This window comes from Cydia amplana, chromosome 17 (genome assembly GCF_948474715.1).
Source record: "Cydia amplana chromosome 17, ilCydAmpl1.1, whole genome shotgun sequence".
Taxonomy (NCBI): domain Eukaryota; kingdom Metazoa; phylum Arthropoda; class Insecta; order Lepidoptera; family Tortricidae; genus Cydia; species Cydia amplana.
In genome coordinates this window covers 6,222,654-6,237,701 of record NC_086085.1, presented here as the reverse complement: position 1 = coordinate 6,237,701, position 15,048 = coordinate 6,222,654, and the positions used below count along the sequence as shown (strand labels likewise).

At 40.4% G+C, this 15,048-nt stretch overlaps 1 protein-coding gene across 1 annotated transcript in view; it reads left to right on the top strand.

The window, feature by feature from the left end:
* The window catches only part of LOC134655710 (uncharacterized), a 33,336-nt gene extending 18,684 nt beyond the window's left edge, over positions 1-14,652 (top strand). Inside the window, exons 4-7 of the mRNA XM_063511170.1 lie at positions 4,624-4,680; positions 11,532-11,626; positions 12,305-12,430; positions 14,167-14,652. Coding sequence (XP_063367240.1) covers positions 4,624-4,680; positions 11,532-11,626; positions 12,305-12,430; positions 14,167-14,335 — 447 coding nt within the window. The 3' untranslated portion in view covers positions 14,336-14,652. The remainder of the gene's footprint in view (positions 1-4,623; positions 4,681-11,531; positions 11,627-12,304; positions 12,431-14,166) is intronic.
* The last annotated feature ends 396 nt before the right edge of the window (positions 14,653-15,048 follow it).

Below are 15,048 nucleotides of genomic sequence, written 5' to 3'. Positions count from 1 at the left end.
ACTGTCACACTAATATGCAAGAGTGATAGAGAGACACAAAGCGATTCGATGGCGAAGCGCAAGCGATTGTCACCTTGGCTGGGCCGCCAGATATGATTTGTTTACCTTCGCGGTCAGGCTTTCAAAGTTTAGGTAAAAAAATTGCAAGAAATTGATTTATGAGACGTCTGGCCAATACACAAAAATACAAATGTCAGTCCTGTAATTTAGGGATAACTTTTTAAACCATAAATGTATGCCAAAAAATTGCCAAAAAAAACAAGCTAAATTAATAATCTCACGACAATTTCATTATTTCTAGGTTGTCGCAGTAGGTATGTTTTTCTATCTAAGTATTTCAACATTATTTTGATCCAATTCATATCAAAGGCAAACAAGGCTATTTTTTTATCCTAAAAAATTTGAGACTACACGCTTCAATGAGTGATTCAGAGGTTCCGTAAAAATATATGGCTAAAACTGTTTGGGAACCAGTATATATAAAATAAAGATTTAACTCTTACCAACTTCCGTATGGATCAGCTAAAGTCTGTAAAAAGTAATGAATTAGATAATACTGTAATTAAACCAGTTGTGTGCTATTAAATAAAATAAAAACGTACATTTCTTCGTAGAGAAAACCGGCAAACCAGGTAGTAGGTACTTGGCCAGTCTCTAGCTATGGGGAAAGCGGGTTATGTGGTATTTCTAGACTAATCGTCACTTTTTGTGACAGATTATATACTTGTTTTCACTAAGACTATTCTGAGGAGAAGAAACGATTTTGCTGTTGCTTTAGATATAAAATTAAAAAATCCTAGCAAAATTATAATAGCGCCATCTAGTGAGTTAAAACATATACAAGAACAATTGCTGCTGTATCACGGATAGTCAATAAAGAAGCATTCAATGTGTGTACAGTACACAAATACGCAAACAAACACCCTCTCGTCCTAAATGCATATAAGGTCACCCAGGACAATTGCAATTATGGGGCAAATGCAACTACATATTCTAAAAATACAAGAAGTGAGTCAGAGCTAGAGCCACTTATACCGTGGGTGAATTTCTGCTGCTGTTGACCGTACAATAATCATATCCTTATTTATCGTATGGCATATGTACATGTGACTGGATTACATATAAAAAGTGAACTTATAGCTAGAATTTTGCCCTTCCCGGGTACGCGATTACTTCTTCTGACAGGATCTTAAAATCGTCTACATATCCTGAGATCCTGATAGACAAATGAATACTTTTTCACATAAGTATTTTAATATCTTTGACGGCTGCACCAAGGGAATTTTAGGCTCTATATCTTGTCATCTATCAGATAACAGTAATACTGATAAGCATAATGTTTGGCTGATAGCGGACCTTGCCTTGTAATACACCGTGATAACTTAATCTAGATTAGCTGATTTATGATATACGCAATTGACTTATGCAAATTAGCGAATATTTTGTATACTTTTGTTCAAATTTTTCATAGACTTTTCGTCGATAGTTACACAATTCTGTTTTGATTTTGCTATTTTGACATTTGGCTGAGACATTAGTTATCAACGACCACGACCAGTGAAATTTTTTTTGTATGTGGTTTAAAGGGTGCCCTATTGATATTCCGAGAAAAATTACGCCGATTTTTGTTTCGCCGACAACGATTCGCCGACGGGTTGTTTGGCAGAGTAACGATTGGCCGAATCTCATTACGCATAATAGTCGTTTGCGAGTGTAGTCAATAAGCAGAACATTGATACGCATATTTACTATTCGTAGAATAATCATTTAGTAACTGTCATAATTACCCGAGAAACCATTGGTCGAAACACAATAGGTCGAATGTTCATTTGGCATTAATATTGACTAGCTGAACTTCTCTCTTATTTATGACTATAATAGGACATGACTAACCTTTACAACAACTTTTAGTTTGAGTCTGATAAACATGGTTTTAGATACATTTAATTATCTAGTTCCGTTCCGATTTGAGTAATTCTTTTTTTGTTTGAAAGAAGTTACCTTCGAGGTAATACCATAATAATTTTGGTTCTGATCTGATGTTGGAATCCATGAGGAATTGACGGAACTCCTCAATTTTTAAAGGCATGTGTATTATGATTTCGGTATTTTCTAAACTCTAATAATGATTTGTTTTATTAATATGTACATTAACGACCTTTAAACTTTAAATTGAAAAGGATTGGATATTTTTAAGTTTAAAAAATGAAATTACTTTCCATAAGTTTCTCTCAAAGCTGAACTTCGCGACCCCCTTGGACAAGTGCCGCGACCCCCGGGGGGTCGCGACCCACACTTTGAAAAACACTGTTCTAAAGTAACTCAAGCATTTCCTTCCAAATCCACCAATTTCATGTAGTGCAATTGTAGCCTTACCACGAGTCTGACACTACATATTCGCTAACTGCTTTGTAACTCAGGTATTTTATAAACATATACTTAACGCATTTATTTAAAAAATGATAATATTTTATATCATCCTTTTGTTTTGAAAATAACGACTTATATGTAAAATGTGAAACGTTATTCGACTAAACATTGCTTAAACGAAACGATTACTCTGCGAAATGGAAATCGTCCAATAATAGTTCTGCTAATTTACACAGAAGCGAACTGAACTGTATGTGAACCAAGAGTCTACGTAACGTTGGTCGACCAAAAGTTACATTTACAAATAAATGACTCTGCGAAACGATGTTCGGCGAATCGTTGTCGGCGAATCGATAATCTGCTAAAAGTTTCTCGGAGAATCATCAATCAATCAATCAGGTACCCATAAAATCAACTTCGGTTGGTTTATAGATCTTTGCCTAGTAGGGGTCGGTAAGCCGCGGCTCGCGAGCCACATGCGGCTCTTTGAAGGTACATTTGAGCCTCTTTAAGCCGCGGCTTACCGACCCCTACTAGGCAAAGATCTACAAACCAACCGAAGTTGATTTTATTTATCATTTTAGGTGTTTGCTGCTGTCTTAGAAAAATGATTGTGTGCAACGGTACATAACTAGGTCTTGACATTCTCGGGCCTGTCTTTACAAAATTCGACTACGTCTCTTTTATTATCTTTAGCCCTTGAATTTTAACACATCGGAGCGGCCAAGGTGTTCACAATATTTAACTCCGCACTCTAACGCCCTGACAATAGAGGCGTGTTCAGATATTTGTGAGCGCCTTAGCCGCTCCGATATATCTGTTGGCGACTGTACCTGTTGCACAAAATACTATTGTCTTCAATGTAGATGGGCGGCTTGCAATATTCTGCAATATTTATAACCTCTTGTCAATTCTACTAGAACCTAATGAAGTCTTAATTATAGAAAAAACAAATGAACATAAACTATCTGTCAGTAACAAGATTCCTCATACGGTAAAACCACTAAGTAGTCCATTACATACCTCGCTAGGGATAGAACCAATGATCATTTACCCACTAGAGTCTAGACTAATCATTTAGGCAACTCGCTTTTAACATACGTTGACGCTTTCATAGGATGTGAGAGCGCGCGCGACCGCGATCCGATTAATTTCAAGCATGTCGACGATTACGGTCTGTAACATATAAATACCTACAAATAATTACCTATTTAATTTGTTCATCAGTTCCAACTCATTAGTTTCAAGAGTAATTTGAATATTTTAAAAAAAGGTGCCACTTTTTTAATTTTGTATTTTTGGGACATTTTTTTTTGTCCTTTAAAGATAATACAAAAGTCACAAAAAAGGTCATATAAAAATATGACAAAAAAAACGATAATATCATTTAAACTATAGTATTATAGAGCATATCATTTAACATATAGACAACTCTCCTTTTGGTCTACCTAATGACAATTGACATGCTCCCGCTTTGTAATAAAGATGGTTGAGCTTCTTTCAATTTTACACGACCCGGGCATTGGGGAGTCCGTTGGCGGTAGTCTTTGGATACAGTGCACGGCCGAGTATGTAAATACGCACTTATCGCATCGCACGCGCAGCAGAGCCTGAACGGCCGGCATGCGATCTGTAATAATCAATTAGTTTGTTGTATCGGGTACAGTCAGAGAATAAAGCTTGCTGACGCTAGTGTACTATAACGACAGTAACGCATCAAAAAACCTAATGATAAGTAAAATGAAAATTGTTATAGGGACTGTACGCGTATGAGGGACTATACGCAGGGGCCTGCTTAAACTTAAACTTGACATTGACACTTCACGCCAATGGCGCTGCCCCCTATAACTCACGCACGCTCCCTTACGCGTTGTAGAGTCTGCTACTGGTCTAAACGGATACTGAACCATAATGCATGCCATAGAAAAAATTTGTTTAAATTTGGACACATATGTCAATTGAGTTCAATGTTATAACTGCCATATATGGCTTTCTATAAACTATTGGGTAAATTTTGACATCTACACTGTCCGGCAATAAACAGAGAGCTCCTATGCTGCAGTCTTCAGTCCATGCGTGCTTCCTATGTCATGTATAACTTCCACAAACGAGACAAATCTAACGAAACTTATATTTTTGCTATTAACAAACAGTCGCCTATTTTTTTAATGGCTGCTGTACTTATTTAATCTTATTTCAGGTATTTTAGCTGCCAACACGAGAAAAGTCTCATTATATCCACGTTTGTTTCAGAACGGATTGGCATCACCGGAAACGAAGTTCAGTGAGAAAACTCTTGAAGAAATCAAGGTTAGTGTGTCCCGTTGTTTGCAGCGCCATCTCTTGGCATTCCCATATACGACCAAGACAATATGTACGCTACGAAAGTACGGCGCGCTCTGCGGTTTTCCCCGTTGTAGCTATTGTCGTCACCTCTAGTGTCGTTCAAGTTCACTGACAATTCGATAGATGGCGTTTATGTACACTTTTTACTGTTTATATTTTATGTATTAAGATTGGGTCTCTATTGTTTCCCAAATAGTTTTAAGCCATAATGTATTGTTTGCCCGAATTTTCGTTAGTCATAATTCATTTGGTTCAGAAACGCGTCACTTTTCAGGATTGCCATAAAACAAACCTAACCTAACCTAACCTATTCTATAAAATAACCTAACGAAAATCCTGAAATGTTAACGGTTTCTGTTTTATGACTAATGATAATATGACAAACAATACATTATGACTTAAAACTTTATGGGAAACAACGTGCAACGGGACCCCATTAAGATTTTAACCTCTCATCCCAGTGGCTCAAATATGGGTCGGAATTATAAGGATTTGAGAGGTCCTGGGAAACGAGAGGGGTTAATACAATTATTAAAAATGCTTGCTATGTAAAGTTACCTACATAGATTTGACTACGAAGATTGGAGCGAAGTCAAACTTTATTAGGATGACAAAAATCTTAAAAAAATATGTAATTAATATTTTTTTGAGTGGAAAAAATTCTAAGTGGCAATTTTAATGAATATTAGGTTAATAAACTTTTGATGCTCTAGTATACAAACAAAATATATTAGTAAGAATTATTGGCAAAATTTCTTTTTATCCAGACTACAACTAAACGTGCCCAATCTTAATATGAAACCTCAAATCAAACTGCGTGTAAAAAATGGCGTGACAAGTAAAACACAAATACCAACCTCAGGTTTATCACCCGTAGGCGTTTCGCGCCACAAAAACCATATTCACCATGAAAGTGACCAGGGATGTTGCGGATGCAGATTTTTTGACATCCGCGGATGCGGATGCGGATGCGGATATTTAAAGGCTCACATCCGCGGATGCGGATGCGGATGCGGATGTCAAGATTAGGTACTTAGAAAACGTCAAATATTACATTTTTAGTATTCTTTTATTTAAAAAAAACGAAACGTTTAGTATTTGAGCAAGAATATAGGTGCGTTATGTTTAATAAACAGTAACTACGCCGACTTTTCTGGATCTAGACGATTTCGTTATAGGTAATGACGAAATTACCTAGCACTTACGCCGCCGCTAAGACGTTCCTGTACCAACTTGTTCGACATCCGCATCCGCATAAGCTCCGCATCGATTTTATGCGGATGCGGATGCAGATGCGGATGTTGAAAATAATGCGGATGTTCCGCGTTTGCGGATGCGGATGCGGATGTTCGCAACATCCCTGAAAGTGACGTTCCGAAGTGTGAAGGGCCCTCGACCACCCAAGTCGACAAATAGACCTTAATAGTGCCCGATTGAGGTAAAAATAAACGGTGAAAAAAGTGTTTATGCACTGGCTGTTTAGCGTAGGCCTTCGTCGAGTGGGGTTTAAAAATATAGCATTCGCAATTTGAATTTGAAGGAAGACGCGGTGGTTTCGTAAAGGTAGAAAAAGCTTGGAACCATAGTTTGGCAAGTGTTGCACTTGTTAGTGGAACATAGGCAGAGAAAACCATACTGTATTTTTCTTATTATACTGTTTACAACTTTGGTTTGCTAGACTATAATTATAGTTTTGAACTTTCAAAAGTTGTGTTAATGAGCTCATATCATAAACAGACTTTAAAACAAAACTTGTCTCTTCTGCGGACCAGAGTTAACAGTTTGTGTGCATATTATCACACAGGTTAATAGAAAAGGTGTTGTTTCAATCGAAGAATTTAGTCTTTATATGATTATAGGGAGAGTTTACATAACATTAGAGGTGCCTACAGGAACGTGAACTTAGAAAAACAGGAAAGTGAACTTTGTGGTAGAAAAAATATATAAAAAGAGTTTTATTTTTAACACGCAATCAACTCAGCCGTCGTACTTATAGAAACTGATCAACCGAAGATATTTTTTTTACATTTAAGGTTATTTTCATTACAAAAAAACTGCCGAATTTGCACCACGCATAAGATTGGTACCAGTCGAGAATACCAAATGTGCGTAGGTATTCCTTCTGCACGCTTGCACGCGATTATAAAATCAGCGGGCCCAGAACGCATCGATTTAACTAAGCTGGGGCATTCGCACTCACCGGGCCTATGGGCCCACTGTTACACCGTCGCGTAACTTAGCCGGGGCCTAGCCATGTGACAACTCATAGAAAACACTAGTATGATCACGTGACATTTCGTTGCACTTTTCATCCCGATATATTTCTACTTTTCGATTGAAGTTTGACAAATGATTGTCATTTTGGATACGGCCGGGTTTGTAGGGTAGTGTAAAATTGCATAATATTAGGTGAAAGCTAGTGCTCATCCAAATGAATCGCATACAATACATACAACATACAATACCGACTTAATGGTCCTAATGTATTTCTAATTCATTTTATTAATCGTTAACATAGCTTCCCTCCTTCCAAAATAAAATACCTAATACGTACAACATTGTATGCTATTAATAATGGTTAATAAGGTTTTTTGTTTTAAATAAATATTATTCTTGTTGCATCATAATCAGTTTATTGACTTTAATGTATCAACCTACTCAAGTGACCATTAGACCAATATTACCGAATGTAACTTCTAAAATTGTAACTTAAATAATTCAACCCGATGCATGTGTCGGTGTAAATGCGGCCGCTCGCACGTAACTTTGTATTTTGTAGTCTTTAGTCTCCCCACATTTGAAATATGAACGCGAGGGGGCGCTGAGCAAATATTGGCAGATGTAAGTGGATGGCTGCCCCCGCCGCGGCGGCGCGGGCGCCACCGTACCTGGTGACAACACGCTGTTTTATTTTACTGTTAGTCTGGAATCTGTATGTCATTTTACTGTTTTATTAGTCTCAGACTCTCGGTGTATACTTACTTCGTGGTTTTCTCCTAAAACGCAGATAGAAGTCTATAAGTACCTAGGTACAGACCTTCAATTTCTTTTTGAACGCCCGCGCTAGTCCATGGCCTGCTGCAACATACATTTCTATAGTTTAGTAAACAAGTTTTGACAGTAACAGTGAATAGAAAAAAACTATAACCCTATTTTTATAGTTAAGTACATTTACCTTATTCTAGCCTAAGAAAAAGACAGGCATAGCATAGGGAGAAAGTATGATTATTTCTTCCTATGCTCCACTGACAGATGACTCTTGCCAAACTTATAGGTACATAATACTCTTTAAATATTAGAAATAACTTGTCAACTTAGGTGTAGATGGTTATCTCGTGTAACAAATGCTGGTGCGAGATTTGTACTTAATTGTCATAGGTTATTTATTATAGTTATTATTATTATAGTTATAGTATTATTATTAGTATTATAGTTATATTTCTATTATAAACGCGCCGCGACCCGAGTTATAGATGTCATGTAATGATACCATGGACTCATTTTGGACAAACAATACCTAGAAGCCAAATCCTCTGATCAATACACGTTCCCACCGTTAACCCATTTAGCACGGCACACGCTAAGCGAGTTACTGGTCCTATCTCTCTCCAGTCCCAACCAAAACGACTTAACACCCTTCTTATTCTTAAGGCATAAACCATTTTTGGACCAAGACCGAATATTTTTGCACTTCAATTAACTCATTACTATCGTTCGGCGCGCAGGCGCGCTAATGACTTGTACAAGCGGACTCGCCCACGCGCTGGCTTCCAGTAAATGGTATGTGTGTAGTAAGTGCCTGACTTCTCACGAAAGTCTGACGGTATTTTTACTATTTTCTAAGGTGCTTAGTTTTTTCTGCTTGGAGGCAGATGACTGACTCTAGAAAATTCTTAAATAATACCTACTTAGGACACTTTTGTGTCATATACCTACCCGTTATTTTATATTAATGTGTATGTTTGTGTATTCATGTTTAAGGCAACGCAAGACTTCGTTGGGAAGAGTCCTTTGGAAAAAGATTAAAGGGGTGGACCTAATTTCCGTCTAACTAAAGTGACCGTCTTGATCCGACTAAGGACAAGGTGACCATCGGAAGCTTAGTTGGTCACCGTGTGGCCATGCCTTAAAGGGCCCACTGACTACCAGTTCGCCGTACGATATCAGCCTGTCAGTTAAACGCAAAGGGTGACAGTTCCGAACTACTGACAGACGGATATCGTCCGGCGGACAGGTGTCAGTGGGCCCCTTTAAGTTCGCCCTATACGGCTCTCATATTAAACCCAGTGTTACACAATTCATACACATCGCTTATTATTTAACTGGCCTCATACGATCAGCTGATACGCAGGAACAGTATAACGAACTGGGAAAACAAAATTAGCCGATCCTGGCTGTCGGTATGTTTGTCTATGCGCTTGTAATCTTACTCAACGCGTGCCGTGAAAATTATCGGAATAAGCAGAAGCGGCGACATTAGGCTCAAAATGAGAGGGGCTTGAATAATAATTGAATATAAATATGTACGAGTATAGGTACTTATGAATGACAAAAAAAAATGAGGTAAACAATATTTTAATGTTCAACTTCATGCATATATGAGTTGTCTATCGTATACATATGGAACGAAGTATAGAAAGACTTTAGTGCTGCACGCTTACCAATACGTTATTCGATAGCGAGTAGGTAGGTACTATAAAGGATTTGTATGGAGAAATTGTACTCTAGCGGTCATCTAAAGGACTTTTTTTTCTTAGCCTCTTAGTGTGTCCCACTGCTGGGCAAAGGCCTCCTCCCCTCTTTCCCGCCACTTGGCTCTGTCCAATACACACTCCCGCCATTCCACACAGAATGCATCAAGGTTGTCCCGCCATCTCCGTTTGGGTCTTCCTTTGCCCCGAGATCCAAAATATTTAATTTGTACCATTAACCACTAACGTGTTTACTATACTAACCTAACTTAAAGATACATTGTAAGCTCGGACGTTTAATCACGCCACCTGCATACGAAATGAGAAAATTTTTCGTAGTCAGCGCACAGGATGATCTAAAGCCGGCTAGCGTCCGATAGTGGCAGTTTACAGCGAGTGGGAGTACCCGATAGCGCGCGCTCACCTTTTACGAGCGGTGGTGGACCGCTAAAATGTTCAGAGGGGCTAAGATGGGCCCATCTTGTCTGTTTACCCATGGCTGTCATGTTATACCGGGTGTGGCCTATAACACGAGCAAAAATTTAAACCGTTGGCTGTACTGCTCAAACTCCGGTCCTTATGTAGGTACGAGAGTGACGCATGACACGATAGGCGATAAATGTGCGACCATCCTATGCGTGCAGGTTATACGCGTCAGCATTACAAAGGTTAGTTAATTCTTACTGCAGGTGCCATGAGTATATCCTACAACGTCCGTCAAATAACCTCCGACCGTCCTTATGCACTAATGGCGACGGTTTGCCTAAGTCGAGCTATTAAGTGCAGTCGTTCGTTCGTTCTTTTTTCTAATTCAATCAGTTTGCAACTATAGTTCGTTTTTTTTAACATTAAAAAGAAGGTATAAGCGATCTTGACATGTCTTTTTATGAAAAATCTGAATCACCATTGCAAAATAAGTCACAGCAAATATGTTACAATTATAAATCATATAGAGTCTGTGCGGAAAAAGAAGAGTCGTGGAATGTATGGGGCTCAATATACAGTCCATGACTCTTCTCTTTCCGAACAGACTCTACGATCTTTTACATTCTTTTGCTTTCGTAATATAAACTATCGTTATAACGCGTTTATCAATATTTTTTATTAAAAAGACACGTCAAGATTGATTACCTTCTTTCTAATGCAAAAAAAAACAACTATAATAGGATAAATTGTATGATCGTGTGACATCTTAGCGCCCCGCACGCCGCGCGGTCAGCATCCCGTGTCCGCGAATACATTACGCGCCCATTTGCGTGTAACACCGGCTTACCCGTGTTACGACGGAACTATTCACGTCAGCGTTCCGAGGGTTAGTTTAAGGGCTACGTGAGTTACAGCTGGAAAATTGAGTGTCTATAAAATGTCATTGATTGTAATGACGGTTCGTTTGAGTTTACCGTTCTATCCTGAAAATTATAGGAAACTAGACAAATTGTGAGGGGGTAATATGATGGTACGTAATGCTTTGAATTTTGTTATAAGGTCAAGTGAGGTAAATGTAACTATGGGGTTATTGTGTCTCTCCGTTCTTTCTCGAATACGATTGGTCGAAACGCCCTCGACCAATCGTATTCGAGAAAGAACGGAGAGACGCAATAACCCCATAGTTGCATTAACCTCACTTGACCTTACATACCTCTAGGTTGGAGCACTGACTTGATCCTCAGTGGAATTAGTACCTATCGTTTAACAATGTTATGATTTCTTTTTAGCCACATACAAACCAATAGTTTAGAATTTTAGATCCTAGGCAGTTTTACGAAATATTGATTAATGGTCAAATAAGCCAGACACTTTATTTTATGGCTATTTTTGATACAGCACGGTAAAACTATATATAATGGCAAAATAAATACCTACTTAAATATTTTATTAGAGGGCTTTTATATAAAACGACAAATGGAAAAATTCTCTGCCTGCTCTAGAGCGACATTCTTACGAAAAGTCGTGAAGAAAGCTGCAATACCGGTCGACCGGACCAGCTAAGCTACCGAGACATGCGGGCCCCGAATGTATATTTTGCTTTCTTATTTTTAATATACCTAGCTCACAACGACGGGTAATTTGGATACGTCTGCACGTTTGCTTGATACAAAATTGATGTTAAAACGGTTGTTGCAGAGTTCACTTCGCGCTTCGGAGGCGGACAAGAGGCGTATGATGGACCGTGTCGCGAAACTGGAGGACGAGCTGCGACTGCTCAGAGTCTCCACGAGGTACTTCGTTTTTAGAAATTGTATAATTACCTATACAGATAGACAGATTTGTCGTTGGACGGATAGAGTGGAGCAGATCTCCGTGAGCAGGGCGTCGGCGAAAGCTGGCGTGACACCGTTCTGGACCGAGCAAAGTGGCGTGCTCTTGTGTTGGAGGCCAAAACTCATTTTGGGTCATCGCGCCAGCCAAGTAAGTAAGTATAATTATACAGATGTCTATCATTAAGAGACAAATAATTGTGATCAACATTGATCAACTTAGGAATCGAAGCTACATCTTTGGATTGCAGGTCCAACGTGCTACCAATCCCACCAGCTATACGTTCGTCATTTACAGCTCATCTTATCACTGCAATATGTTTATCGAAATGTATTGATTTATTAACAGTAGTAGTTTATGTTTAATATTGTCAACAAAGGTTTTTTTTAATAGCCTGTTTTATTGTCCCACTGCTGGGCAAAAACCTCTCCCGTTGATCTCCACAACAAAGTTACTGGACTTGAATACCAAGGTCAGGTTCATTTGGCTCGTTTATACAATTCCTCAGATCCGAATACCTGTGTCACTTATGCGCCTTTATATTTCGATTTGTCCCTTGATATAGTAATCAAAAGCATTCTGCTTTAATTCATTGACTTTACGTTATTCATTGACTCGAATATGTTTTTCCGACGCAGTCTCGACTCGAGCGAGAACGGCATCACGAACGGCACCGAGGACTCAGAAACGGAGCGACTCCGGCTGCGGAAGGAGCTCGCCAGCATGAAGAAGGCCAAGCAGAACGCGGAGGAGCACGCTTTCAAGTGAGTCCACTCCACAGACTGGTAACATTGCGGTGTTCAAGCTCGGCTCGACTCGAGCGAGATAATCACGAGCGGCACCGAGGACTCGGAGACGGAGCAACTACAGATGCGAAGGAGCTCGCCAGCATGAAGAAGGCCAAGCAGAACGCGGAGGAACACGCTTTCAAGTGAGTCCACTCAACAGACTGGTAACATTGCGGTGTTCAGTCTACTCAAGCGAGACAATCGCGAGCGGCAACGAGGACTCGGAGAGGGAGCGACTACAGGTGCGAAGGAGCTCGCCAGCATGAAGAAGGCCAAGCAGAACGCAGAGGAGCACGCTTTCAAGTGAGTCCACTCAACAGACTGGTAACATTTCGGTGTTCAGTCTACTCAAGCGAGACAAATTACGGGCGGCATCGAGGACTCGGAGAGGGAGCGACTACAGATGCGAAGGAGCTCGCCAGCATGAAGAAGGCCAAGAAGAACGCGGAGGAACACGCTTTCAAGTGAGTCCACTCAACAGACTGGTAACATTGCGGTGTTCAGTCTACTCAAACGAGACAATCACGAGCGGCAATGAGGACTCGGAGACGGAGTGACTTCGGCTGCGGAAGGAGTTCCCCAGCATGAAGAAGGCCAAGCAGAACGCGGAGGAACACGCTTTCAAGTGAGTCCACTCAACAGACTGGTAACATTGCGGTGTTCAGTCTACTCAAGCGAGACAATCGCGAGCAGCAACGAGGACTCGGAGAGGGAGCGACTACAGATGCGAAGGAGCTCGCCAGCATGAAGAAGGCCAAGCAGAACGAGGAGGAACACGCTTTCAAGTGAGTCCACTCAACAGACTGGTAACATTGCGGTGTTCAAGCTCGGCTCGACTCGAGCGAGATAATCACGAGCGGCACCGAGGACTCGGAGACGGAGCGACTACAGATGCGAAGGAGCTCGCTAGCATGAAGAAGGCCAAGCAGAACGCGGAGGAACACGCTTTCAAGTGAGTCCACTCAACAGACTGGTAACATTTCTGTCTAGTGTATCGTTCGAGGCGATCTTGCTATATTACAGCTACTCGGTGAACGCTCGTTTTGAGCGCCCTACAACTCTTGCAAGTATGTTCCATTTCAATAGGCAAGCGATTGCTTGTACCGACTTGTAATGTTATGTAATTGTAATCCTCGGGGAAGGGATCCTCGAGAAAAACCTTCAGCGCACGGCGCCCTAACTTACCATTGTAATAATCGAGCTGTAGGTACTGTAGCATGATCTAATTTGTAACACCGAAATGTTAAGTCATGAAGTCAATCTCTAACTTTAATTTTATTTCTAACCCCGAATCAGATATCGGGTTTTTATAACATTAATAAGCTGTTTGTTTATTATTAAAGGGTACCGACTCAAGGCAATCAATAAAAAGCTTTCTTTTTTATTTGTTTAGAGAAAACAAAAGCGGTAATCCATAAATCGGGAGAATTTTGGTAAGTAGTTTGTAAGGCTTGGCGGCTTGTTTGCCACTGATAGCATAAAATAATCCGACAAACATCAGCACATACCTCCTCCGAAATTAAAATCTTCACCGAACAAATCTAACGACTGTCATTTTTCATACTCCATCTTCAGTCATGTAAAAAATACGATTGCATTTTTAAATCCATGTGTTCCGTTGACAAAATAAGATGATACATTCGTGCTAGTTTATTAAATTGTATTTTTATGTAACTCTGGGTATATAAGTAACACAAATTCTTAACTTCCAGACTGGAGCGGCTAGTGACCCAGCTGCGTTCCAAATTCAACGGTCTCCAAACGTCACCGAACGGGCCCGAGTCCATCCCGAGCGAGACCGAACAGGACCCGAGCCGCGCGCGCCGTACCAGCGTCAATTCGAATACTACCGTCGTGTTCGGGCCCGTGACCGACTTGTAGCGAACACTCGCTAGCGACGTCTGTGTTCTAGCCACGGACGTGCTCTGCTCTGTGTTGGATAAAATATACTAAACTGTACTTCAACTAGTGAAACCAAACAGGACCCGAGCCGCGCGCGCCGGACCAACGTCAATTCTAATACATACTACAGTCGTATTTTGACCTGTGACGGATTTGTAGCGAACACTCGCTAGCGACGTCTGTGTTCTAGCCACGGACGTGCTCTGCTCTGTGTTGGATAAAATATACTAAACTGTACTTCAACTAGTGAAACCAAACAGGACCCGAGCCGCGCGCGCCGGACCAACGTCAATTCTAATACATACTACAGTCGTATTTTGACCTGTGACGGATTTGTAGCGAACACTCGCTAGCGACGTCTGTGTTCTAGCCACGGACGTGCTCTGCTCTGTGTTGGATAAAATATACTAAACTGTACTTCAACTAGTGAAACCAAACAGGACCCGAGCCGCGCGCGCCGCACCAACGTCAATTCTAATACATACTATTTACAGTCGTATATTGATTGACCCGTGACGGATTTGTAGCGAACACTCGCTAGCGACGTCTGTGTTCTAGCCACGGACGTGCTCTGCTCTGTATTCAATAAAACATACTGAACAGAATTTACTAAACTATACTATATTCAACGGTCTCGAAAAGTCGCCAGAGTCCGTCCCGAGCGAAACCGAACTGCTTATAATTCTGAACCA